Consider the following 24,953-nt stretch of genomic DNA (forward strand, 5'->3'; position numbering starts at 1 on the left):
TAGACTTTGAGTGTGCAGAGTCCCTGCCCAAAGTAATTTCATAGCAGTGTTTTTCCTAAGATCTAACCTAACCTCACTGGTCATAGCAAACACCCTCTTCCAACAACACAAGAGAAGACTCTACACATGGACATCACCAGATGGTCGACACCGAAATCAGATTGATTATATTCTTTGCAGCCAAAGATAGAGAAGCTCTCTATACAGTCAGCAAAAACAAGACTGGGAGTTGACTGTGGCTGAGATCGTGAACCTCGTATTGCCAAATTCAGACTTAAATGGAAGAAAGTGGGGAAAAACACTAGACCATTCAGGTATGACCTAAATCAAATCCCTTATGATTATACAGTGGAAGTGACAAATAGATTTAAGGGACTAGATTGGATAGACAGAGTGCCTGATGAACTATGGACAGAGGTTCGTGACATTGTACAGAAGACAGGGATCAAGACCATTCCCAAGAAAAAGAAATTCAAAAAAGCAAAATGGCTGTCTGAGGAGGCCTTAAAAAAAGCTGTGAAAAGAAGAGAAGTGAAAAACAAAGGAGAAAAGGAAAGATATACCCATTTGAATGCAGAGTTCCAAAGAATAGCAAGGAGAGATAAGAAAGCCTTCCTCAGTGATCAATGCAAAGAAGTAGAGGAAAACAATAGAATAGGAAAGACCAGAGATCTCTTCAAGAAAATTAGAGATACCAAGGGAACATTTCATGCAAAGATAGGCTCAGTAAAGGACAGAAATGGTATGGACCTAACAGAAGCAGAAGATATTAAGAAGAGGTGGCAAGAATACACAGAAAAACTATACAAAAAAGATCTTCATGACCCAGATAACCACGATGGTGTGATCACTCACCTAGAGCCAGACATCCTGGAATGTGAAGTCAAGTGGGCCTTAGGAAGTATCACTATGAACAAAGCTAATGGAGATGATGGAATTCCAGTTGAGCTATTTCAAATCCTAAAAGATGATGCTGTGAAAGTGCTGAACTCAATATGCCAGCAAATTTGGAAAACTCAGCAGTGGCCACAGGACTGGAAAAGGTCAGTTTTCATTCCAATCCCAAAGAAAGGCAATGCCAAAGAATGCTCAAACTACCACACAATTGCACTCATCTCACACGCTAGTAAAGTAATGCTCAAAATTCTCCAAGCCAGGCTTCAGCAATATGTGAACCGTGAACTTCCAGATGTTCAAGCTGGTTTTAGAAAAGGCAGAGGAACCAGAGATCAATTGCCAGCATTCTCTGGATCATCGAAAAAGGAAGAGAGTTTCAGAAAAACATCTATTTCTGCTTTATTGACTATGCCAAAGCCTTTGACTTTGTGGATCACAATAAACTGTGGAAAATTCTGAATGAGATGGGAATACCAGACCACCTGACCTGCTTCTTGAGAAACCTGTATGCAGGTCAGGAAGCAACAGTTAGAAGTGGACATGGAGCAACAGACTGGTTCCAAATAGGAAAAGGAGTCTGTCGAGGCTGTATATTGTCACCCTGCTTATTTAACTTATGTGCAGAGTACATCATGAGAGACACTGGGCTGGATGAAGCACAAGCTGGAATGAAGACTGCTGGGAGAAATTTCATTAACCTGAGATATGCAGATGACACCACCCTTATGGCAGAAAGTGAAGAAGAACTAAAGAGCCTCTTGATGAAAGTGAAAGAGGAGAGTGTAAAGTTGGCTTAAAACTCAACATTCAGAAAACGAAGATCATGGCATCCGGTCCCATCACTTCATGGGAAATAGATGGGGAAACGGTGGCTGACTTTATATTTTTGGGCTCCAAAATCACTGCTGATGGTGATTGCAGCCATGAAATTAAAAGACACTTACTCCTTGGAAGGAAAGTTATGACCAACCTAGAGGGCAACAAAGGTCCGTCTAGTCAAGGCTATGGATTTTCCAGTGGTCATGTATGGATGTGAGAGGTGGACGGTGAAGAAAGCTGAGTGCCAAAGAATTGATGCTTTTGAACTGTGGTGTTGGAGAAGACTCTTGAGAGTCCCTTGGACTGCAAGAAGATCCAACCAGTCCATCCTAAAGGAGATCAGTCCTGGGTGTTCATTGGAAGGACTGATGTTGAAGCTGAAACTCCAACACTTTGGCCACCTGATGCGAAGAACCATCACATTGGAAAAGACCCTGATGCTGGGAAAGATTTAGGGCAGGAGGAGAAGGGGACGACAGAGGATGAGATGGTTGGATAGCATCATCGACTCAATGGACATGGGTTTGGGTGGACTCCTGGAGTTGGTGATGGACAGGGAGGCCTGGCGTGCTGCGGTTCATAGGGTCACAAAGAGTTGGACACGACTGAGCCACAGAACTGACTGAACCTAACTGAGGGTTGGATTTCATTGAATCTGAGGAGGTTCTCTGTTTAAGGTAGCCTTTGGTTGTAGCTGTTAATAATAGAAAATAGACTGTTTAAAAAAAAATTAGTCTCAAACATACTAAAACATTGGATGGGATTTTTTTTCCCTTCATTTCACAGATTTTCCATAATCTGGTTACTGTGATTACTGTTTTTAACCTTGCCAAAATTAACGATTCTCCGATTCCCTTCTTTGCCTTAGACCTTATTTTTATTCTTTTTCTATATAATGAAACAGAAGTTTTATGACCCTAAGGGTTTTTTCAAATGGGACCCTTATTATCTATCCAAAACAGTGCCAAAAAACATGCAGATAATACATGTACTCTGTCAGCTCTCTGTGTGAGGTGTGATTGCTTCAAATGCCAGTGCTGCCCTGGACCCCTGAGCAAAGTTCACCTGGATGAAAAGGTAGAAATAGAGGGTTTGCTTGAAACCCACAGGCACATTTCATGTGCACAAGTCATTAACTGCTTCAGAGGGGACAGGCTACCATGGTTTGGGGCTCACATCTTAGGAGCAAATTTAGTATGGACATCAAATCATAATTTTATTACCTTGCTTAGAGCTCTAAGGTCTCTCTCTTTAAGGGAAACATTAAACAATATAAGCAATAAACAGTTTCTGGACGTAGAGTCTTGAAGCAAAAGGTGTTTTGCTCTTAGTAGAACTTGTTTGGGGAAGTGACACACGAAGCCTGAGATTGCTTAAAATCTTACTCTCTTCCTTAACTTTTCACAAGAGAAAGGAGGGGAACCATTAAATATCAATAGTTACATTGCATCACCCCCTGAGGGTCTCCTATATTCTTGGCGTGGCAGGCTCAGTCGTGTCCGACTCTTTGCAACCCCATGGGCTGTAGCCTGCCAGACTTCTCTGTCCATGGAATTTTCCAGGCAGGAATACTGGGCTGAGTTGCTATTTCCTACTCCAGGGGACCTCTCTGAACCAAGGATCAAACCTGCGTCTCTTGCGTCTCCTGCATTGACAGGCTGATTCTTTACCACTGTGCCACCTGAGAAGCCCCTATAACAATTACTTTCACAATAAGTTATAAAAATTTTACTGGGGCTAAGATAAATGTTTTCATTCCCTACTAATGTTCTTTTCATTTACTGTACATCCAAACTCATTATGAGGATGTGAATTTTTAACGACAGATGTCGTTCTTAATATTTATCTGTGTACTTTCCTCTTCATGTATCTCATATTCTTAAGTAATTTGAATAGTTTAGCTTTTTTTTCATATTTAAGTCCCTGTGGACTGGCCTTTCAGGCATGTCTGATTTCACATTATGCCAAGAGAAGCTTTCAACAGTGAATTGAAGTCATGGCAGGTGGTTGACATATCTTCCTCTAAAGTCCAAGGCATTTTTCTGTTGTTTGCCCCTTTTCTAAAAGGTGCAGTTTTGGAAAAGTATTGTAACTACCATGTCTATATAGAGATAAAATAATAATAATTTTATGTTTGTTCTCTCTTATAAATCTGGATGGTGCTAGCCAATATAAAAAACTAAAATACTGTACTTTTTAGCACTTGCCATCCAGATGGGATCTTTAATCTAGTATTTCAGATTATCAGAAACCTTAATTTTGCACTTTGATCACGTCAGTTATGGGGCTTATAAAGATATTTCTTTCAGAAAGCAAATGAGAAACCACTTCAGTGGTTGGTTGCATAGCCAGGCCTCACAGAGAAGTAGACAGATTGAAAAGGTAACCACACCATTCAGCAGTGACTCTGAACAAAGAGCCTGAAAACGGCAGGCTTTGCTTTCTGTCATAGTGTTCCATAGTCAGTGCCTCACCTGAGGATGCTGCAACAAAAGCTTGAGGTATAAAACATGGCGTAAGGAACTGCAGAAGGGGGCTGTGCACGTTTCTTACTAGACCTGCAGGTTATCCATAGCTCTTTACCTTGACTTCCACATATCTAGGTGGGGAAAAGGGTCCAGGTGGACGCCATTTCAACTGTGCCACAGTCTTAATCCCCTCTGAATTGCTCTGTGTTTTAAAACCAGATAATGGAAAATGAACTGAAGTACATAAATAACAGCTAATATATAATTTGAAAATAAGGCTTATTTTGTAGTAGCCTAAGAATTCAGATTTGGAAAATATCTGTGACTTAATTCATATTACATATTTAAAAATTTTATAATAATCAGGGATCTGTCATATTATTTGTGTCATCTGTAAACTCTTTCTAAAAAGCCAACTTCATTTTTTAAGTATAATGTATTGGTATGTGTCTTGAAACTAAGAATTTAATCTTTGCTTCTGTACGTACCTTAATTTGGAAACTGTTTATGTGTAATGAAATTATGAGCTGGAGGGAGTTCCCGGGTGATCTCACGGTTAGGATTCAGTGCTTTGGCCACTGTGACCCAGGTTCAATCCCTGATCTGGGAACTGAGATCCCACAAGCCACGTGGGGCTGCCAAAAATAAAAAAGAATTATGGAATGAATCAGAAAGCTCTATTGTTAATCTTATTTTTATAAACTTTACACTTAAACCGATTTCTTCTCCACCAAGCCTAGAAAGTAAAGTTCATGGATTTGTTCATGAGGACATTTTTAGTATTGATGTAGATTTAAATGTATTTCACAGTTTAAATTCATGAAAAACACACACACAAAAAAGAAGTAATAACCAGATTACTATCTTTGCTTTACTTTTTAATAATATTAGTTTACAGCCCTTTGATAATAAAGGCTTCTCACCCTTAAAGTTGGACCATTGTTAATCTGATTAGACCTTAAGAATTTATATATTTAATGAAGTATAACTTCCAAAAATAATTTCTATTTTATTTCAAATGTGCTGTTAGTAAGAGTGATACTTTATAAAAAAAAAAAAAAAAAAGAAGTCAAAATTAAAATCATCATTTGAAAGAATAAAATTCAAATTATTTTAACACTTGGAAAGTTCTTCCATGAATGAAGAAAACGTTAAGGTTTCTTTCCCCTCTAAAAATAAAATCTATCTTTCAGGCATAATTACTCTAGATTGCTTAATGCCTTTTCCTTATTCTTAAATTCTAACTTAAGAACGTTCTTTTTTCTCCTAGAGATGAGTAAAGGGAAAAAAACTTTTTTTTTTTTTTTAAGAAAAAAGTACTGTGAATCTAATTCCAACTCTAGTTTTCAACTAATTTTGTTCAAAAGTTAGTGAATTTTACCTAAGGTATTTTTTTTAAAACTGTATACAATGGAAATGGGTGATATTCTTTTTAAGAAAAGCTTAGAATCAGTGTTTTCTTTGTTAAACAGTTAAAAATATAAATGAGAATGTTTCTGACCTTGGTTCTTAGAAACAAAACTAAATGAGATTTGTTTTGTCTTTAAAAAGATTGACGGAAACATAATTTATGAAGTATGGACTTCTTAGAATGAAGATGAATTACTGTTCCTGTTTACAATTTAGATAAACCAGGAAAGGAAGCTAATGAACTGAGTGAGCGTGAAAGATCCATCTCTCCACTCCTTTTTGAAGATAGTCCTCCTGATTTGCAGTCCCCAGGAAATCCTTTCCAAGTGAACTTTGAAGAACCAAAGAAGCCTCAAAAACACCAAAACTCAGTTGTTTTTGGAACATCAGCTGAGGAAGTGGTGAAGGAAATTCGCTTCAGAGTCGAGCAGAAAACAACTCTCACGGCCAGTGCAGGTACGTAAACGGACGCTGGCAGTTCTAACAGTTATAGCTTTCAGACGGCTAATGCAAATGTAGTGTCAGTAGTTTCTCATTATAAAGTGTACAGTTAACAAATGTTACTTGGCCTTTTTTTTTATTAACTTCTGACAGTTTACCTGTTCAGAATGCTGTGAACCTATAGATAAATGGGAATTAAGCAGAAACGTCCATGTGTCCAAAGCAAAAACTTACCATGTAGCTATCTTTTTCGAAACACAAAATATATTTTAATCGGTTTTGCACATGATACTTTATCAGTTTTCCCTTTGAAGACTTACAGTACAAAAAAAGGGCCCAGGTGACCATATAAGGTATGGACAAGACAGAAAAAAAACACCAGCAAGCTGCATAGCAATCTAGGATCATCTGGCAAAGGGAAAAAGAGTTTTCTGTATGTCAGTCACTCATGAGGCTATCTCTGTGTCTTAGTGTAGAAACTATATTCATGAGGACCCTAGATTATTTTAACAAAGCCATATTATAATCGGGTTAGTCTTTTCTTCCTATGGCAAAGCATGAGAATAAGTAATAAATTTTAGAATGATGTGTATAAAAATCGAAATAAACTTTATTATATTTGAATATACCTATTTCCAATTATCTTAATCATTAAGACACCTAGAAATTATAAAACACCTCTGAAAAGGGGTGGTGATTTGCTTTGTGTGCATATAAAGTATGCTCACATTTCATTATTGTTTTAAATATACTAGAAACCAGAATCTTTGATTTTTTTTTTCCTTTATGTGGCTAATCTATATGAAAGATCTTTTCAAAGAGAAAGCTTTCATCCTAGATTATATTCTCAATCTTTTCTATAAGACAGACTATATTCCTACTAAATATAGTAGGAAACTAATATTATCACTTAAACTCAAAAATTAAACTTTAAAATACCATGGAGATTTAAATAGTCCTTATTTCTGCTGCCACAGTAACTAATACAGTTTCTTTTCCTGAAACCATAGCAAGCCTTGGGGAGATAGAGAGTAATCAAATGCTATTTTTAAAGTAGCATCCCGCATAATTTCAGATTTTTGTATTTAATTTTTTTACATATTGTTATCACATGTTTTAAAATTATACACATCATGTTCTTTGAGTCATCAGAGTGTTCTTCTTTAAAGGCATTGCACCAAATATGATGTTAGCAAAAGTATGCAGTGATAAGAATAAACCAAATGGACAATACCAAATTCTACCTGACAGGCAAGCTGTAATGGACTTCATCAAGGACTTACCCATTAGAAAGGTGAGATTTTATATGAAATTTATCTTCTATATATATCCTTTGATTTCTGAAAAAATAGTTGAGGATTAAGAAGTACAAACTTGGAGTTATTAAAAAAAAGTCATGCAATGAACAGCCTAGAGTCTTTAGTCAATAATATTACAAGTTTCTATGGGGACAGATGGTTACTAGACTTACTGTGGTGATTGATTTGTAATGTATATAAATGTTGAATCACTGTGTTGTACACCTGAAACTAATGGTGTATGTCAACTATAACTTTGATTTAAAAAAATGAAAAGAGAATAAAAAGTCATTTATCCTACCATTCCCTGAGTTTATATGACCACAGAACTCTTCTATAAATGTTTTTTTAAAACTCCATGGAATTTAAAGTTTTAAATTCCCATGCAACACTAGTTTAGGAAATACGGCCAAAAATTATTTAAAAAATTATTTAAAGCCATTTTCTTGCATGACTTTTGAAACTAAGACATTATTTATACCTTTTATGAGTTACAAAAGGTACGATGAGATTATAATATCAGTTCTTACCTGAATTTTAAAATTTGTTAATGAGAAATGTTGATTCTTTTCTAGGTTTCTGGAATAGGAAAAGTTACAGAGAAAATGTTAAAGGCCCTTGGAATTATTACTTGTACAGAACTGTACCAACAGAGGGCATTACTTTCTCTTCTTTTCTCTGAAACATCTTGGCATCATTTCCTTCATATTTCCCTGGGTCTAGGTTCAACACACCTGGCAAGGTATCTGTATCTATAATCATTCTGCTTTTTCTTTATCGTCTGCTGAAATAACAGTTTTCACCATTGAGATAGAGGCTAGAAGGATAACATGTTTTAAATTCTTTTAGGCTAGCTCAGCTCAGAATATAATTTTTGAATCAGAGTCAAAAGATTGGATATGAGAGAAAAGAAAGTGAGGAATAAAGAATCCCTCCTAGGTTGTTGGCTCCAGCAGCTGGATGGATGGGTAAGAGGAACGATGGGTGTTTTCTTTTCTGAACCTGCCTTGTTCGGATTGTTGTGGAAAGAAAGATGGCTTATGCTCCAGAACTCACTCTTTAAACAAACAGATGTAATGATTCTTTGAAAACCTTCATGAACTACCTGCATTTCTCCTCTTCTACTGAGTACATTGTGTTAGGCACCGTTCTAGGCACTGCGGATAATAGCAGTAAACAAGATGAAATGCTGCCTTCATAAGTTTGCAGAGTAGTGTGGAGAAAAGAAAGTCACCAACTGAAGAAAGTAAGGCAGAGTAGGGGCATAGAAATTGACTTGAGAGGGTAAGAGGTGGTGCTGGCTGTAGTCCTCCAGTGGCGGAGACCTGAAGGAGCCAGCCAGGCAAAGATCTAGAAGAGGAAACAACTAGAGGAGAAGCCCTGTGTTTTCTCCCTGCTGCTCTTTCATCCTGGTCTTAAAAAGAAGAATCCCGGAGCTGAAAGGGTACACTGTTTAGGGTGGGTGGAAAGAAGGCACTAAACAAGAATGAGAATTAACACTAACCCTGAAGGCAGGAGGAGAAGGGGACGACAGAGGGTGAGATGGTTGGATGGCATCACCGACTCAATGGACATGAGTTTGAGTAGACTCCGGGAGTTGGGATGGACAGGGAGGCTGGCATGAGGCACTCCATGGGGTCACAAAGAGTGGGACACGACTGAGCGACTAACTGAAACTAAAAGATTACTGAGGAGGCGTATAAAATGTTTGATTAACCAGTTAAATCTGTTAAATCTTACAGAGATTGCAAGGCCTATGCTGTTGCTTTTCTCATCTTTCTGTGCTCCTCATTCTTTCGAATCCAGGTAGCTGACTTTGATCCTGAGTGGATGTAATGAAAGATAAGAGAAGGACATCACAGTACTATAAATAATCCAGTATTTGAAGATTTTGGAAAATAAAACTATCTTCTTTATTCCAAAAATTACCCTCTTTTTATTTCCATAGTGCTTGAAAACAATATAGTTTTTAATATAACATAGCAGATATTAACCAGTGGTAGAGATGCAGGCAATGCTTTTAAGTGAAACTCATAGGTAATTTTTAATAATATAAAATAGCAGACCTACTTTCCTTTCTATCCACATTCTCTGTTTCCCTAATTTGCTTTATTTTTTTAATCTCTTGTGCTTCTTACTTTCTAATCTGTTCTCTATTTATTTCTGTGTTTGCCTGCCTGCAAGGAGATAGAAGTTTCTTAAAGGCAGGTGCTTGGTCTGTTTTGTTCATTATTGTATCTCCAAGGCCTAGAACAGTACTCAATTCATAATTGGTTCATGAAATATTTAGAAAATGAATAATCTATGTGTCATTTCAGCTTTTTGCTTTTAACTACTCCTGTCAGAACAGCTAGAATCCAACCTAACTAGATGGTTCAGATCCCCAATCATCATCCTATTGCCATAGACCACATTTTGACTGAGCTTCTATAGAGTCGTATATGTAATAAATAGGCTAGTATTGATGTGTCCTAGGCCAAAAACTAGATAATCAAACTGTTCAAAATTCAATTATATCTTATAACTGAAAGCCATTATGCTACCACATTCTGTTGATTTTATCAGTTGTGAGTTTTGATGTTCAGGCTTTTAATAGAAACAATTCATAATATCCTGTTTTCAGATGTGTTCTTTGATAGATATAGACTTGATCCATCATGGGTGCAATTATATTAGGTTATCTATCTACATTCTTTGGTGATAGCTTTTAGATTAAAAAACTCACTGTATTTAATGATATATAACTTTTAATCCAAAATATTATTGACATCTCTAAAGGGTTGCTGATCTTAAATCATTTTGGTTGACTAAAAGGAACTCAGTGTTGTTTGGAAAGCAAGTAAAAGTCTTTTTATTTTTTTCATTTCAAGGGATGGAGAGAGGAAAAGCAGGAGTGTTGAGAGGTAATGTTTTATTACTAATTATTCATAATTTGTATAATTTTTAACTAATTTTTAATAAAATATCACTGAGATAAAAAAAATCTATTTGTAAACCAGATAACAATTTTCAGCAGTTGACACCCCTAAAGTAAATATTCTAGTACAATGCTTTATTATCTTTGCTTGCTGTGCTCTCAATGGGAAAAAAATTTTAACGGCAGTTATTTTTTTTTAATGTTAGTTTTGTTCGTATTCAATGAAAACCAAGATTCCAAATCTTAATTTCTAGGTTTGTTTGTAAGAAAAATAATACTGAGTAGTTAATTTAAGATATGATAATGGAAGTTCTTCCTGAAGTTCTTCAAATACTGGTAAATGACTGAAGGCACCAAATAGTAAGATCCTGATGAGCGAGAGCTTAGAGGTGATCTCATTCAGTGGTTTACAATCTTGTTTGGAAGTCAGATGAAATCTTGATGGAATGTTATTTTCTCGGGACATGTGTCATTGTCTGAGAAGTTTCTCACGTACCTCCTCAAGGAGCCACAGTTCCACTAAGACATTTAAGAACCTTGGACGGAGGCTTCTCTGGTGGTCCAGTGGTTACAGGCCTGCCTGCTAGTGCAGGGGACATGGGTTCAACCCCTCGTCGGGGAAGCTAATATCCCCCACGCCACAGAGCAACTAAGCCCATGCACTGCAACTGTGGAACTTGCACTGCAGCTACTGAAGCCTGAGCGCCTAGAGCCTGTGCTCTCCAGCAAGAGAAGCCACCGCAGGGAGAAGCCCACACACCACAACTAGAGAATAGCCCCCACTTGCTGCAACTAGATAGAGCCTGCAACAGCAACAGCACCGCAAAAAAAAAAAAAAGAACCTTGGACCTACTATAAGGTTGTGTTCATTTTGCACATATATTATTGGTGATCAGGAAAACTGAATAACATTTCTAAAACAGCACACTCAGCAAATGACTTGATAAAAATTGCTGTTTTAGGCTGTGATTTACATAAGAGCAATCAAAGGAAAGGGCTCCCCTGGTGGCTCAGCGGTAAAGAATCATCCTGCAATTCAGGACATAAGAGATACAAGTTCAATCCCTGAGTTGGGAAGATTCCCTGGAAGAAGACATGGCAACCCCCTCCAGTATTCTTGCCTGGAGAATCCTATGGACAAAGGAGCTGGCAGGCTCCAGTCCGTGGGGTCACTAAGAGACAGACATGACTGAAGCTACTCAGCATGCACGCACGCACGCACAAATGCAACCAAAGGAAAAGAGGGTCAAAAGCATTCAAATGTGAGATAGTATTGTCCTATTTCCTATTTAATGATTTTTTTCCTCCTATTTTGTCTTCTATTTTGTTATTGAGAACATTGCCTGCTGTACAAGAATATTAACTAATATTAATATTTCTTAAGAAAGAACCAGCAAACCAATAGGAAAAAATGAACAGAGATCTAATTAGTTAACAGAACAGAAGGTACAAATGGCTTTATAAACATATGAAAATAATCCCAGTCTCTTATTTAAGAAGTACAGATTAAAAATTCTCTGAGATAGCATTTTTCATTAATCAAGTTGGCAAAGATACTCCACTGGCAAAACTATGTGAGTGAAAAAGGTATTAAACTCTAAAGGAGAGTGTGCTAGTTTCTAATTAGTGGTATAACTAATTACCACAAGTTTATTCTATTATAGTTCTGAAGGTCAGAAGTCCTAAAATTAAAGTGTCAGCAGGGTTGCATTCCCTCTAGAGGCTCCAGAGCAGAATCCATTTCCTTACTAAAAGCTTCTAGAGGCCACTTGCATTCTTTGGCTCACAGCGCCGTTCTCCATCTTCAGATCCCACATTTTGTCTTTGACTCTTACCCTCCTGCCTCATAAGGAACCTAGGAATTACACTGAACCTACCTAGATAATCCAGGATCATCACCCCCATTTTAATTTAGCCACATGTGTAAAATTCCTTTCACCATGTAAAGTACTAGATTCTGAGAGATTAGGATTTAGACATCCACGTGTCATTTTACACGTATACAAAGTTGTGAATTGCATTTTTTTAATAATAGCAAAAGGTTGGAAATAACCTAAGTATCTACAAATAGAGGATTGGTTAAATGATCTTACATATTTAAATTAGGATATCATGCTGCCATATAAAGGACTTCCCTGGTAGCTCAGCTAGTAAGAATCTACCTGCAATGCAGGAGACCCCGATTCAATTCCTGGGTCAGGAAGATCCCCTGGAGAAGGGATAGGCTACCCACTCCAGTATTCTTGGGCTTCCCTGGTGGCTCAGCTGGTAAAGAATCCGCCTGCAATGCAGGAAACCTGGGTTCGATCCCAGGGTCAGGAAGATTCCCTGGAGGAGGGCATGGCAACCCACTCTAGTATTCTTGCCTGGAGAATCCCCAAGGACAGAGGACCCTGGTAGGCTGCAGTCCATGCGGTCACAAAGAGTCAGACACGACTGAGCGACTAAGCACAGTACAGCACAGCTGTCATATAAAAACGAGGAAATTATTTACTTATAGGCAATTCACCAGGATGAATGAGAAAAGTAAAGTGGTAAACAGTGTCAGATATTTTACTGTTTATATAGGGGAGGAGTTTGCTCATTTATAAAAGTATAACATACTTTTTATATGCATGCAGAGTTTTAGAGGAATAAACAATAAAGAGGAAGCTAGCAATGTTGGTTGCAGCTAAGGAGAACTGGGTTGCTGGGAGCAACTGTGTTAGAAGGGGAACTTTTCACTGAATGACTCTTCAGGGTTTGCTCAGGGTTTTTTCACTGGTTACCCTGCTCTCTCTTTAGTGTCTTCCTCTTTTTTGTTAATATGACCTTCAACACCCTTGTGCAAATGAACTCACAAGTTCTACATTTAATCTTACCAGCCCATTTCCAATTGTCTATTAAACAACTTTATATAGGGGCCATGAACAAACACTGTAAATCTACTTGAAGATAATTCTCTTTCAGACAATATTCATGCAATAATTGAAATGATGTTCTCATTTGTACTTTCTTAACACAGTCCTCTGTAACAGAGTCTGTATACCTATATATCCTAATGTCTTGTAAGTTCTTGGGGCATTATCCTTATATGTTGGTGAGTTTAATCATCTTTTAAAAAATATTATAGAGAACAAATGTACCTTTGCTAATCAGTTTAGCTATAAATAATCTCCCATTACTTAGGAAAATCTTGAATGTTTTTACTTAATTATATCTTAGTACATCTGAAAACTTTATTCAGTACTATAGAAAATATATCTTAATGCTAGGTCATTTGCATGTACTGTATCATTTCTAAATTATCCTGAGTTGTAGTTTACTTTGTGCACCCAAATCATTCTTGTCTTTGTAGGACATTCAGTGAGATAAGTAAAGCGGAAGAACAGTTCAGCTTGTGCCAAGAACTTTGCAGTGAACTTGCTCAAGATCTGCAGAAAGAAGGACTGAAGGTACCTTATTTTTATGTGGTATTCTTAGTTTTCTAAATTTTAATAATAAAAAGCAACCTTAAACTGAGAGTTAGATTTTGCATTTAAATACAAATTGGGATATATCAAAAGAGTTCTTATGATACTCAGTAGAGACAAATTGAATTCTGACCCTTATCTGAAGCCTGTGATGAGGTCATTTTATGAGGAGCAACTTACGAGGCTGGAGTGACTCCAATATATTTCCAGAGGAGTTTATATTACGTTGGGAGTACATTTGAATAAGTTCAAAATCAGAGTTATATTTGCAGTAAACAATAAGGCAAAGAGAAGGATTTCTCTAGAAATGTTCTTTTTTAAATGCCTTTCCAATTATCCTTTAATGTCATTGTCAGGTAGACAGTGACCTGTGACCTTGTGGAATAGGCATTTTGTTTTCAGGCCTTAATCCAGGTTGCTTAATACATTGAGAACAAAACCTGGAAGTCTTTGAACTTTGTGTTTTATAATCTTCACTCACAACAACCTATGTTTAGTATTTTTCCAACACTCTCAAAACAGAGGTACAGTTATTACAAAGTGTAATCCAAAAGCATTAAAAAGTTATTACAAAGAAAGGGCCATCTGATGAATATTTTCTTATAATCCTTCTCTGTTATACCTTAAATATAAAGAGAGTTCTTTTTAAAAAAAACTTTAAATAAACTTTTAATTTTAGAATCATTTCAGATTTATAAAATAGTTACAAAGAAAATATAGAGACTTCCAGTATACCCAGTTTCCCTCATTATTAACACCTTATATTATCATACTGTACATTTCTACAGTACAGAATAAAGGTAACAAATGACCAGTTAACTTTGCCCTTTATATAAAAGTCTTTCATAAAAAGTCAGTTGGGGAGGAAAGTAATAATTACTGACTAAAATGGGATTTTTAGATTACTTATGGACTTTACTTATTCTTTATGACAATATTCATTACCATTTTTTGTAAATAATTGATTATACTTCCATACTCTCTGTACATAAGAGACCTTTCTGAATTTTTCTAACATGTAAAAAACTTTTTTTCTGGAAGTTAAAAAGCTATATAAAATAATATATTCTGTTTGTTACAGGGTAGAACTGTTACCATTAAGCTAAAGAATGTGAATTTTGAAGTAAAAACTCGTGCCTCTACAGTTTCAGCTGTTGTTTCCACTGCAGAAGAAATATTTGTCATTGCGAAAGAACTGCTAAGAACAGAAATTGATGCTGATTTTCCACATCCCTTGAGATTAAGACTTATGGGTATAACTTTTACTGTTTTTCCTTAAAATCTGCAAGACATCTCCAAAGAGTCAATTTGAGAAATAGTCTCACCTCCATTTTATTTCTTAGACCCCTTCAGGGAGTTGTATTTCTTCTACTTCATTTTTCTTGATGCTTAGAACCTGATGCATGTGAAGCCATAATCACTAGTTTGATTCCAGTAAGAATCAGTTAAAGTCATTCTTTTCCTTCAATACTTACTGAAATCTTGGGGTTAGGTATTTTTCAAAATTTTAGACTTCAAATTTTAGGAAGCAAATTCAGTACATGGTGAATATATTGTGTAATGTACTCTTTTGGGATCTGAGGCAGCACTTTATCGTCGAACATTTTATTATTTCTGTAGCAAAACAAAAAATATTCACACTGAGTCGTAAAGACTCTAAATAGCTTCACATCAATCTTGTCGCCAATTACCATTTGTTGCTCACAATTTTCAGAGCTTTTAGATTTCAGAATTACAGATAAAGGATTGTGGCACTATAAAACCACATTTCTAGGCGTCATGAGGTGAAAAAAAAGACAGACAAACCATGTTTCCAAAGTGAACAAGTGAGAGAATGTTTAGGGATAAGCACTCCAGATGTCAACTTTACTGCTGAGAATGGGGGTCATCGGCCATACTTTCACATATGAAAGATAGCTCACGTGGAAGTCAATTTGAATATAGTATGTTACTAAAAGAACTAAAGAGCAAATGTTAATAGCAGCTTTATTTATAATTACCAAAACTTGGAAGCAACCAAGATGTCTTCCAATAGTAGGTGAATGGAAATTGTGGTACATCCAGACAACAAACTATTATTCAGCACATAAAAGAAATGATCTATTGGGATAGAGGATGGCGGAGAAGAAAAGAAAGGTGATGAGCTGTCAAATGATGAAGAGACATGGAGGAAACTTAAATGTATATTTTTAACTTAAAGAACCGATGTGAAAAGGCTACTGTATGATTCCAATATAGGACATTCTGGATAAGGCAAAATGGTAGAGATCTGAAAAGATCAGTGGTTGTCAAGGGTGGGGGAGGGAGGAATAGGCAGAACACAAAGGATTTCTAGGGCAGTGAAACTATTCTGTATGATGCTATAATGGTGGATACATGTCATTATACCTTTGTTAAAATCCATAGACTGTACAACACCAAGAGTGAACCGTGATGTAAACTACGGACTATGAACAATAATGTCATGTCAGTGTAGGTTCATTGGTTGTAACAGCTGTTCCACTCTGGTGGAGAATGTTGATCATGGAGGAGGCTGTGCATGTGTGGACGCAGGGTATATATGAGAACTCTCTGTACTTTCTACTCAACTTTGCTGAGAACCTAAAATTATCCTAAAAAATAGAGACTATTGCAAAACAGGAGCTAAAGCATCAATGCAGCTGACTCCAATTAGTTACTCGATATTTAATGGCATCATGAGTCAGATATTAATTGAAAGACCTATATAATCATGCTAACTCCAATAGATACTTACTATTTAGTATACTCAGCATTATAAAGAAAGTAAATTTCTATTCATAATACCACCTTTGGAAAAGTATCCTTTAATTTAGAGAATATGCAGTGTTGCTTATTATTTTTAGCTAAACAGGCTACTTTATAAGTGTCACAATACTATTATGCAAAATGTCTTTATGCTTTACAGTTGAGTTGGTTTTGTTGAGTTGGAAATGGATTAATTATGGTTGATTTAATTTAGGGGTGCGGCTCTCTGGTTTCCCCAATGAAGAGGAGAAGAAACACCAACAAAGGAGCATTATTGGCTTCTTACAGCCTGGAAACCAAGCCCTTTCAGCCACCGGGTGTATAGTAGAGAAAACTGACAAAGATCAGTTTCTAAAACCTGCACAAATGTCTCATAAGAAGAGTTTCTTTGATAAAAAACGATCTGAAAGGAAAGCGAGCCCCCAACACACATTTACATGTGAAACCGTAAATAAACAAAGTTTGCAAACATCACAGTCATTCCAAGTTTTAAACAAGAAGATGAGTGAGAATTTAGAAACAGTGGAGAAATCACATACCTGTCAGGCATTTACTTGTCCTGTTTGCTTTAGGGAGCAAGGAAGCATCAGTCTGGAAGCCTTTAATAAACATGTAGATGCATGTCTTGATGGACCTTCCATCAGTGGAAACTCCAAATTGTCCTCATCTTTACATGCTTCCTCTACAGAAGTGAACAAGAAAGAAAATATATATGATTCTGTTTCTCTCTGTGAGAAGCAGGGTTATGAAACCCACCAGAAGAATACAGAGATTATGTCAGCAGATCTTGTAGAGCTGGTAGAGACTACTGGTAAACCATCAAATACAGAAGCTGTAGGTGCTTTAAGTAATAAGCCCAGTGAAGAGGAATGTTCTGGTCTTTCAAGCAAATCATTTAATATGGAACACTGTCCTCAGAATTCTTGTACTGTTTCATTGGAAAATGAAGATGTTGGGTCATTAAGAAGGCAAGAATCCCCCCAACCTAATTTATATGGAGTAATCAGTGACCAAGTTCTAGTTTGTCCTGTTTGTAACCTAGAACAAAAGACTTCAGATCTTACCCTATTCAATGTACATGTAGATGTTTGCTTAAATAAAGGCATTATCCAGGAACTGAGAAAGGATAAGATTAATCCATGTAACCAACCCAAAGAAAGCACCAAAAGTACTGGTGAGTTTATGGTTTTTTTAAAGAGCTTGATTTTCTAGGAATGTTTTATTAAAATTCAGATTGCTATTAAATCTAAAACATATACCTTTAAAGGGATAGTTTGTGTATGCTGCCACTTAGGAAAATGTTAGTTACCTTACCGTGGGTTAGAATTAGCTGAAGCCATTAGATGTGAAATTTTGGGAAATCTTTGGTTTAGGCTTGACTTAGCACAGAGTGGACTTAAAGGTTTAGGGAACTGAGTGATCTAATCCAAAAAGAAATTCCTTCAGAGAACATTTGCCAAGGCACAGTGGTAAATTAACTATAATTATATAGCCAGAAAGCCTCTTTAACTTGTTTTTGGTAGTTCTGACTCTAACCCAGCTTCCCAATTAGCTGCAATACTAATGAACTAAGTAAATTACAAAGAAATTATTTATAAATTCAAACTATGTAGTCCTAAAGAGATTTTTATTATCTTTAATCAGTTAACTTTAACTCTTTAAATCTTTAGAAACCATTTTTACTGTTTCATGTTATTCATTATGCATTATCTTCCCTCTAAAGATAACTCAAGCAAAGTGCAGAAGACTGGAAACAAAGCAAAAAGGTACGGCTAATTTGAGTTTTAATAAAGCTGGCTATGAAGTTGTTATATTTTGAGGTCTGATTTTTAGGAAATGTTAAACTTTGCTTTTATAAATCATTAAGTAAAAGTTTTAAAATCAATTATTTGCATAAACAATTTTTAAAATCTCTTCATGCATTTAATTTGGGGCTTTTCTATTATTGTTATTGTTCTTCTTTGTGCACTGTAATTACATGTTCTGTTTTATTCCAGGCCAGGATTGGTGACAAAGTACTCAGCATCAAAGAAAACAAAACCAAACAATCCCAGACACACTCTTGATATATTTTTTAAATGAATGTTGAACATTTTATCAATTTTTGATGGAAACTTGTTATTTTGTAATAACTGAATGTATTCTTCCCTGTTTCAAGCTTACAGATTCATCTAGTGAAAGGCCAGTACAATAATCCCTTTTTATAAACTTGGAATATATACTAGTTTACTTCTGTATACTTCTTTTGATAACAATGAGAATTGCACTTTCAGTTATACTTCAGTTAGATAATTCTGTTAGAGATAATTTTAAAATGAAAAGTTGGGAATGAGGCCAGGAAGTGATTTATTATGTTTTATAGTGAATATAAAAACATACATTTATAAGGGCTTTCAGAGGTTCAGATAAAACTATCATAGCGTAAGAATTTTTTAGCACTTAACCACTTTGTTGGCACTGGATGCTCTGCTTGATCTTAGTATCTTCTACAACCTTGAATAATTATATTTTAGCTCCTAGTATCTTAAGATACCTCATGAGAATTCGTTACTAATATTTATCATAAGTTCTATGAAGAGTATTAGCTTAGCAGAATTAGCCTGCGTGCTTTTGTTACCTTCAGGAAAATAATATCACAGTATTATTTTCTGTGTTAAAAGAACTTTTGTTTAAAATATTATTCATTTAATTTTTTTAATTTAAAATTTCTTTATCCAATGAATAAGCACTTATTCACTTTAAAAAATATTTAAGATTCAGGGTCATTATTTTCTTATCTAGGACTTTTAGATGGCAATATTTCATTTCTTGGCAGTTGTATTTGTACTTTACACAGAACTGTAAAAAAAAGAATAAATTGTACACTCTATTTTTATCATGATCTTTTAGAGAAGAATGTGCATTTCAAAAGATTAATGTGTTTTAAAACACCTCTTTTATCTTAGTTCTATTTCTATCATGTTTTTATTAATATTCGTGAAAGAAGACAGTTTAACAATTGTTAGCTTAAGTAGTTGCTCCAAATGCTTTCATGGTATCAAGAGTTTTATGAAAAACAAAACAAAACAGTTATTTAATTGAAACATAAAAATGGGACCCATTGTCTATTACTGCTTTAAGGAACTGAATCTTTTATTCTCATATTTTTGTTTCTTCTGTTCATATTTTATAGCTCATTACCTAATTGTATAAAGACATAATGTTTTAGGAATAATGTAAATTAGGATCTCACTCAACCTTTGGCCAAAGTGGTAATTTGACTTGAAATAACTAGATAGTTTAAAATTAGATTTAGTGTTTATTAGATTACCACTTTCATGCCTAATATTATTATATGCTATAATGAATATCTAGTTATAGAACTGTGATTCTTGATCATGTGATTTATTTACATTAATTCTCTACAAAATTAAGTTCATTGAAGCACTGATTTAATGTATTAAAAAGTAAATAACACCATATTCTTTTCTATTTTGTTTTAAGTTTATTTTTATTGATTTTTCAACATTAGAGTAAATACTAAATTATTTTCATTTATATTATTCATTTAATGAAATGTTATCATTTAGTAATATTTAATAAAAATTTAAAATGAAATTTTAAATGTTTAATTTTTTAGCCAATAGAAATGGTTTCCTTACTTTTCCACTCTTTTCCTACCTCTGTTACTTTCAGTCTTATTTTCTTTGCCCAGAATTTTCTCCACATCCTTTTCTGTTTGATCTAATACTCCAACTCATTTTATTATAATTTTGTTTGGGGGACATTAAAAAAACAGCAAAACCACAAAGAATAAGCACCTATAATCTTACCTATGTAGAGGGTGACAATAGAGGGAGCTACTTGGGAGAACACATATAATTGACAGAATACTAGTATCCAGCCAGAATGTATATAATCCAGAATCCACAAATGATTCCTATGAATCAGTAAGAAAAAGACAACAATAGAAATTTGGTCAAAAGTCTTTAAATGGCACTTTACATAGAAATCCAGATATCCAAGAAACATGAAAACACCCTCAGCCATTTTAGTAATAAATAGGAAAAAAATAGGAAAAAAAAACCTCAAAGAGATATTGTAACATTTCTCCCAGATTCATAGGAATGAAAAGATCTAATGATATTGTTTTGGTGATGATGTAGAGCAATACGAACTACTTAAAAAAAATTATTTAATTATTTATATGGCTGTGCCGGGTCTTAGTTGCAGCGCTCAGGATCCTCAATCTTCGTTGCAGCGTGTGGAATCTTTATTTGCTGCAAGCGGTGTGTAGGATCTAGTTCCCTGACCAGAAGGGAAGCCCAGGCCCGCTGTGTTAGGAGCTCACAGTCTTAGCCACTGGACCACCAGGGAAGTCCCTATGAACTCTTATTTTGAAAACAACCTCTTTGGAAAACAGTCAGCCCTTCTTTAGTAACTCTGAAGATGTGTATACTGGATGTGTAACTGCATTCTTCTATATATGCTGGTTATCTTCCATTTGCCCTCCTGATTTATTCTGTGCCCTTCATTCTGCGTTATGTCCAATGAGGCATCATGACAGCAAGAAGCCACTGCAGAAGGTTTCAAGGGAAAAAGATGAAGTTGGGTATTTATTCTCTCATATACCTTTCTAGAGCTGGTTAAGTCCCTTGAACAAAGGTCACAACTTCTTCATATGTCATTCTCTGCTCTCTCTCTCTCCAAGCTCTGACAATCCTTTCCTTACCCTCACCCTTTCACCCTACAAGGTGGCAACGGAGTCCTGCCCATATTAGCCCTCAAGTGCTGCCCTGTCTTTTGTGCTTTCCTTACACCCTGCCCAGGTGGTGCTAGTGGTAAAGAACCCGCCTGCCAATGCAGAGAAATCAGAGATGCAGTTGGATCTTTGGGTTGGGAAGACCCCCTGGAGGAGGGCATGGCAACCCACTCCAGGATTCTTGCCTGGAGAATTCCCATGGACAGAGGAGCCTGGATGGCTCTAGTCCCTTGGGTCACAAAGAGTCGGACACGACTGAAGCGACTTAGCACACACAACCTGCCCACACTTTTGTAAATGGTTCCCTTCTTAAAATTCATCTCAAAATACAAGGTTTTGTTTTTCCTGCCAGGACCATAACTGATACAGTGTCTTGGGATAACTATTGAACATGTTTTTAGGAAGCATTTGCAAGGTTACACATAGCAGCACTGTAATAACCAAAAAATATGGGAATAAACCAAATAGCGTTGGTAGAAAGGCTAAATCCTACCATTGTATTTTCATGTATATTCAAACAATAGAATTCTACACATTAGTGAAAATGAAGGAATAGGTAATCAGAAGGCTGATGAATATCACAAACATAATGTGGAGCAACAGAAGCAAATCATAGAAGGATGCCATCAGCAAGATTCCATGCATGTAGTTCAAAACAGTGTATATCACTTCAAGAATGTATTCATATAAATCAAATTATAAAGAGAACTATGTACATTATTGTCCCCAAGACAGCCTAATGACCTTCTGTGAGGAGAAGAGGGAATGTGATTGAGGAATCCACACGGAGCTGCTGGAATGCTGTCAGTGTTTTGTTGTCTTGGGTGGTGACTGTGGAATGTTTACTTTTAAAATATATAATAAAATATAATTTAAATTGTACGTATATGTTTTATACACTCTTGTTCATAAATGACCTATATCACAATTTTTTTTAAAATGTCAAACTTTTTTCTTTATTGAGGTGATATTTCCCTCCATCTCTGCGGGTATTTGCCTCAATAGAGAAAAAGTACATTTCTCTCTGCTAGGACTTTGCTGAACACAGCAAGAAAGAGCCATTCCTTGTCAACATTTTCAGTTTTTCTCCTAACATTTCCCCTAATGCTACAGCCACAGCAGCATTTGGTCTACTCTCCAGTATCAAATTGTCAAAGTTGACCAAATATTTTATCATCTCCAAACAAGTCACCATCTTTCCAGCCTATGATACATGTCCCCACTCCTCAAAGTTCCTCCCTTAAACACTAAGTCAATTCTGTATATTGGGTTTTATTTCAGCACCCTACTTTTTAGCATCACTTCAGAATTTCATTCCAACTGTGAGTTATAGAAACCCAATCTGTCTCTTAAAAAAAATCAGTTCTAGTTTTCCCATGAAACGTGAATTTCACTGGTTAGCGTTAGCTCAGTGGTTCAAAGATGGGTTCACAGTCTAATTTTCTTGGCCTCACATGGCCAGCTTCTGGTCACAAGATGGATGGGCTTTTCCATATCCAGACTTACACATGAGTTCCAGATAGGAAGACAAGGAAGTGAAAAGGATAAAAGGGCAATGAGTCTGTCCCACTTTAAGAAGCTTCCCTGGAAGCCCTACGTAACAATTTCCACTTCCATCTCATTGGCCACACCGTCATATGGTTTCCTCATATTAAAGGGAACCTGGAAATGTAATTTTTAGCAAGGCACATTGCTACACCCAAACAAAAGCAGGTTCTGTTAGTAAATTGTGTCTCACCTATAAAAAACTATATAAATCATAACATTTAATGGTGAAATTTTAGAAGCACTCCTTAAGAATAACACAAGGGTATCCTCTATTATCTTGCTGGAGTCAATTCAATAAATAAGATGAATTAAAAACTGAAAACAAAACTTTATTGTCAGATGTGTTTGTATTTTTTAAAATCTACATTTAATAAAGGAGTTCAAGGTTATGGCTACAAGATCAATGTACAAAATCAGTAGCATTCCTGTACAACGATAATAGCAAATTAGGAAATGTAATAAACATAATCTCTTTCATGATAATAATCTATAAGGGCCCTATAGGGTCTGGGGAGATAGGGAGTTGGTGTCATCTATCAGAATTTGTTGAGTACTTTAGAACTACCAAATATTACTGAAAGACAAACATATGTCTAAGTAAATTAAAGAGTGATCCTAGTCAGGAAGAATAGCTATTTTAAAGATAACTATTCTCCCCCTAATTCTGTAAGTTCAATAAAACTCAAAACAAAACTCATGGTTTTTCTTGAAAGTTGTTAAGTAAGTAGATCCTAAATTTTATATGGAAGAGCAAAGGCCCAAGAATAACAATGTAGAAGGACAGGCCCTAGTACATATCAACATTTATTAAAAAGCTGTAGTAATTAATACCATATACTAATAGAGTAGTATTACTACTACTGAATTGGAAAGACTGATGCTGAAGCTAAAGCTCCAATATTTTGGCCAATTGATGCGAAGAGCTGATTCTTTGGAAAAGACCCTGATGTTGGGAAAGATTGAGGGCAGGAGGAGAAGGGGGTGGCAGAGGATGAGATGGTTGGATAGCATCATTGACTCCATGGACACGAGCCTGAGCAAACTCCAGGGGATAGTGAAGGACAGGAAAGCCTGGAGTTGCAAAGAGTTGGACACAACTTAGTGACTTAACAACAACAACAATAGAGTAGTATTGGCATGGATATATACATTTTAGACAACTCAGTACAAAAAGTATCTGCTATTTAGTAAACAATGCCTGACGTGCTACTGTCCATGAGGTTGCAAAGAGGCAGACAGAGCTTAGCGACTGAACAAACTGTGCCTAAACTCTGACCTTCCAACTGATTTCTCAGTTTTTCTTGCTCTAAACCATTTTGTGCATTTATTGCACATTAGCCACAAATGACGTTTTCATAATGTCACCATTATGTTAGAAACAAAAGATATCAAAAGCTCTCAACTCTGTCCAGGATCAGTGGGGGTTGAGAAGAAGGGTAGGATTTTCAGCATATGATGATTTCTGTGGTGCGAATGGGCTTCCCTGGTGGCTCAGAGATAAAGAAATCACCTGCAAAGCAAGCGATGCTGACTGGTTTGGTCCCTGGGTCAGGAAGATCCCCTGGGGAGGAGAGCATGGCAACCTACTCCAGTATTCTTGCCTGGAGTATCTCATGAACAGAGGAGCCTGGCGGGCTGCACAGTCCATAGGGTGGCATAGAGTCACACACGGCTGAAGTGACTGAGCATGCATGCATGTGCAAATACCATGACAGATTTCAAGCTATTGACCTGATGTCAACCATTCACAAAATTCCTAAAAATTTAACAGTTGGCTCTTGGTTGCCACTACAAATGAGCTCCTACAGATCACTGTCCTTGGAGCACACTAAACTAAGGTTTGACATTCAAGGACACTGAAGTCACACAGCATAGCCTGCAGTTTCTTCAATAAACCAAGCTGCTCCTCCCTTCCAGTGTCGAGCTCCGTTGCTCCCTCTGTCCAGACTGTGCTTCCTGGACGCCCCTTTGCCCTCTGCGTACACAATAAACATACATGTCTATTCATCAAAAGATTATTAGCCCAAGGATCCCCATTCAGCCCAGGGACCACTTTCAGGAAATGGTCCCTGCGCTCTACAAAAACTCATCAGTCACTCCTCTGTGCCCCTGTTTCTGAAACATTCTTTGCTGTGACTTTGCTGTGGTCTCTTCTCTACTAGGTTGTAGGCTGCTAGAGATACTGGACTGTCTTTC

At 36.3% G+C, this 24,953-nt stretch overlaps 1 protein-coding gene across 5 annotated transcripts in view; it reads left to right on the top strand.

The window, feature by feature from the left end:
* The window catches only part of POLK (DNA polymerase kappa), a 69,641-nt gene extending 50,316 nt beyond the window's left edge, over positions 1 to 19,325 (top strand). For 4 of the 5 annotated variants that reach the window (XM_081513924.1, XM_081513927.1, XM_081513925.1 and 1 more), the window contains 9 exons: positions 5,811 to 6,050; positions 7,205 to 7,329; positions 7,909 to 8,075; positions 10,204 to 10,236; positions 13,588 to 13,684; positions 14,784 to 14,955; positions 16,683 to 17,642; positions 18,192 to 18,234; positions 18,466 to 19,325. In XM_081513924.1, coding sequence (XP_081370050.1) covers positions 5,811 to 6,050; positions 7,205 to 7,329; positions 7,909 to 8,075; positions 10,204 to 10,236; positions 13,588 to 13,684; positions 14,784 to 14,955; positions 16,683 to 17,642; positions 18,192 to 18,234; positions 18,466 to 18,550 — 1,922 coding nt within the window. In that variant the 3' untranslated portion in view covers positions 18,551 to 19,325. Of the gene's footprint in view, positions 1 to 5,810; positions 6,051 to 7,204; positions 7,330 to 7,908; positions 8,082 to 10,203; positions 10,237 to 13,587; positions 13,685 to 14,783; positions 14,956 to 16,682; positions 17,643 to 18,191; positions 18,235 to 18,465 lie in introns of all 5 variants that reach the window. The other variant, XM_081513923.1, reaches the window with a different exon arrangement.
* Positions 19,326 to 24,953: the final 5,628 nt, after the last annotated feature.

This window comes from Giraffa tippelskirchi, chromosome 7 (genome assembly GCF_054371585.1).
Source record: "Giraffa tippelskirchi isolate mGirTip1 chromosome 7, T2T-mGirTip1v1.2.pri, whole genome shotgun sequence".
Lineage (NCBI taxonomy): Eukaryota > Metazoa > Chordata > Mammalia > Artiodactyla > Giraffidae > Giraffa > Giraffa tippelskirchi.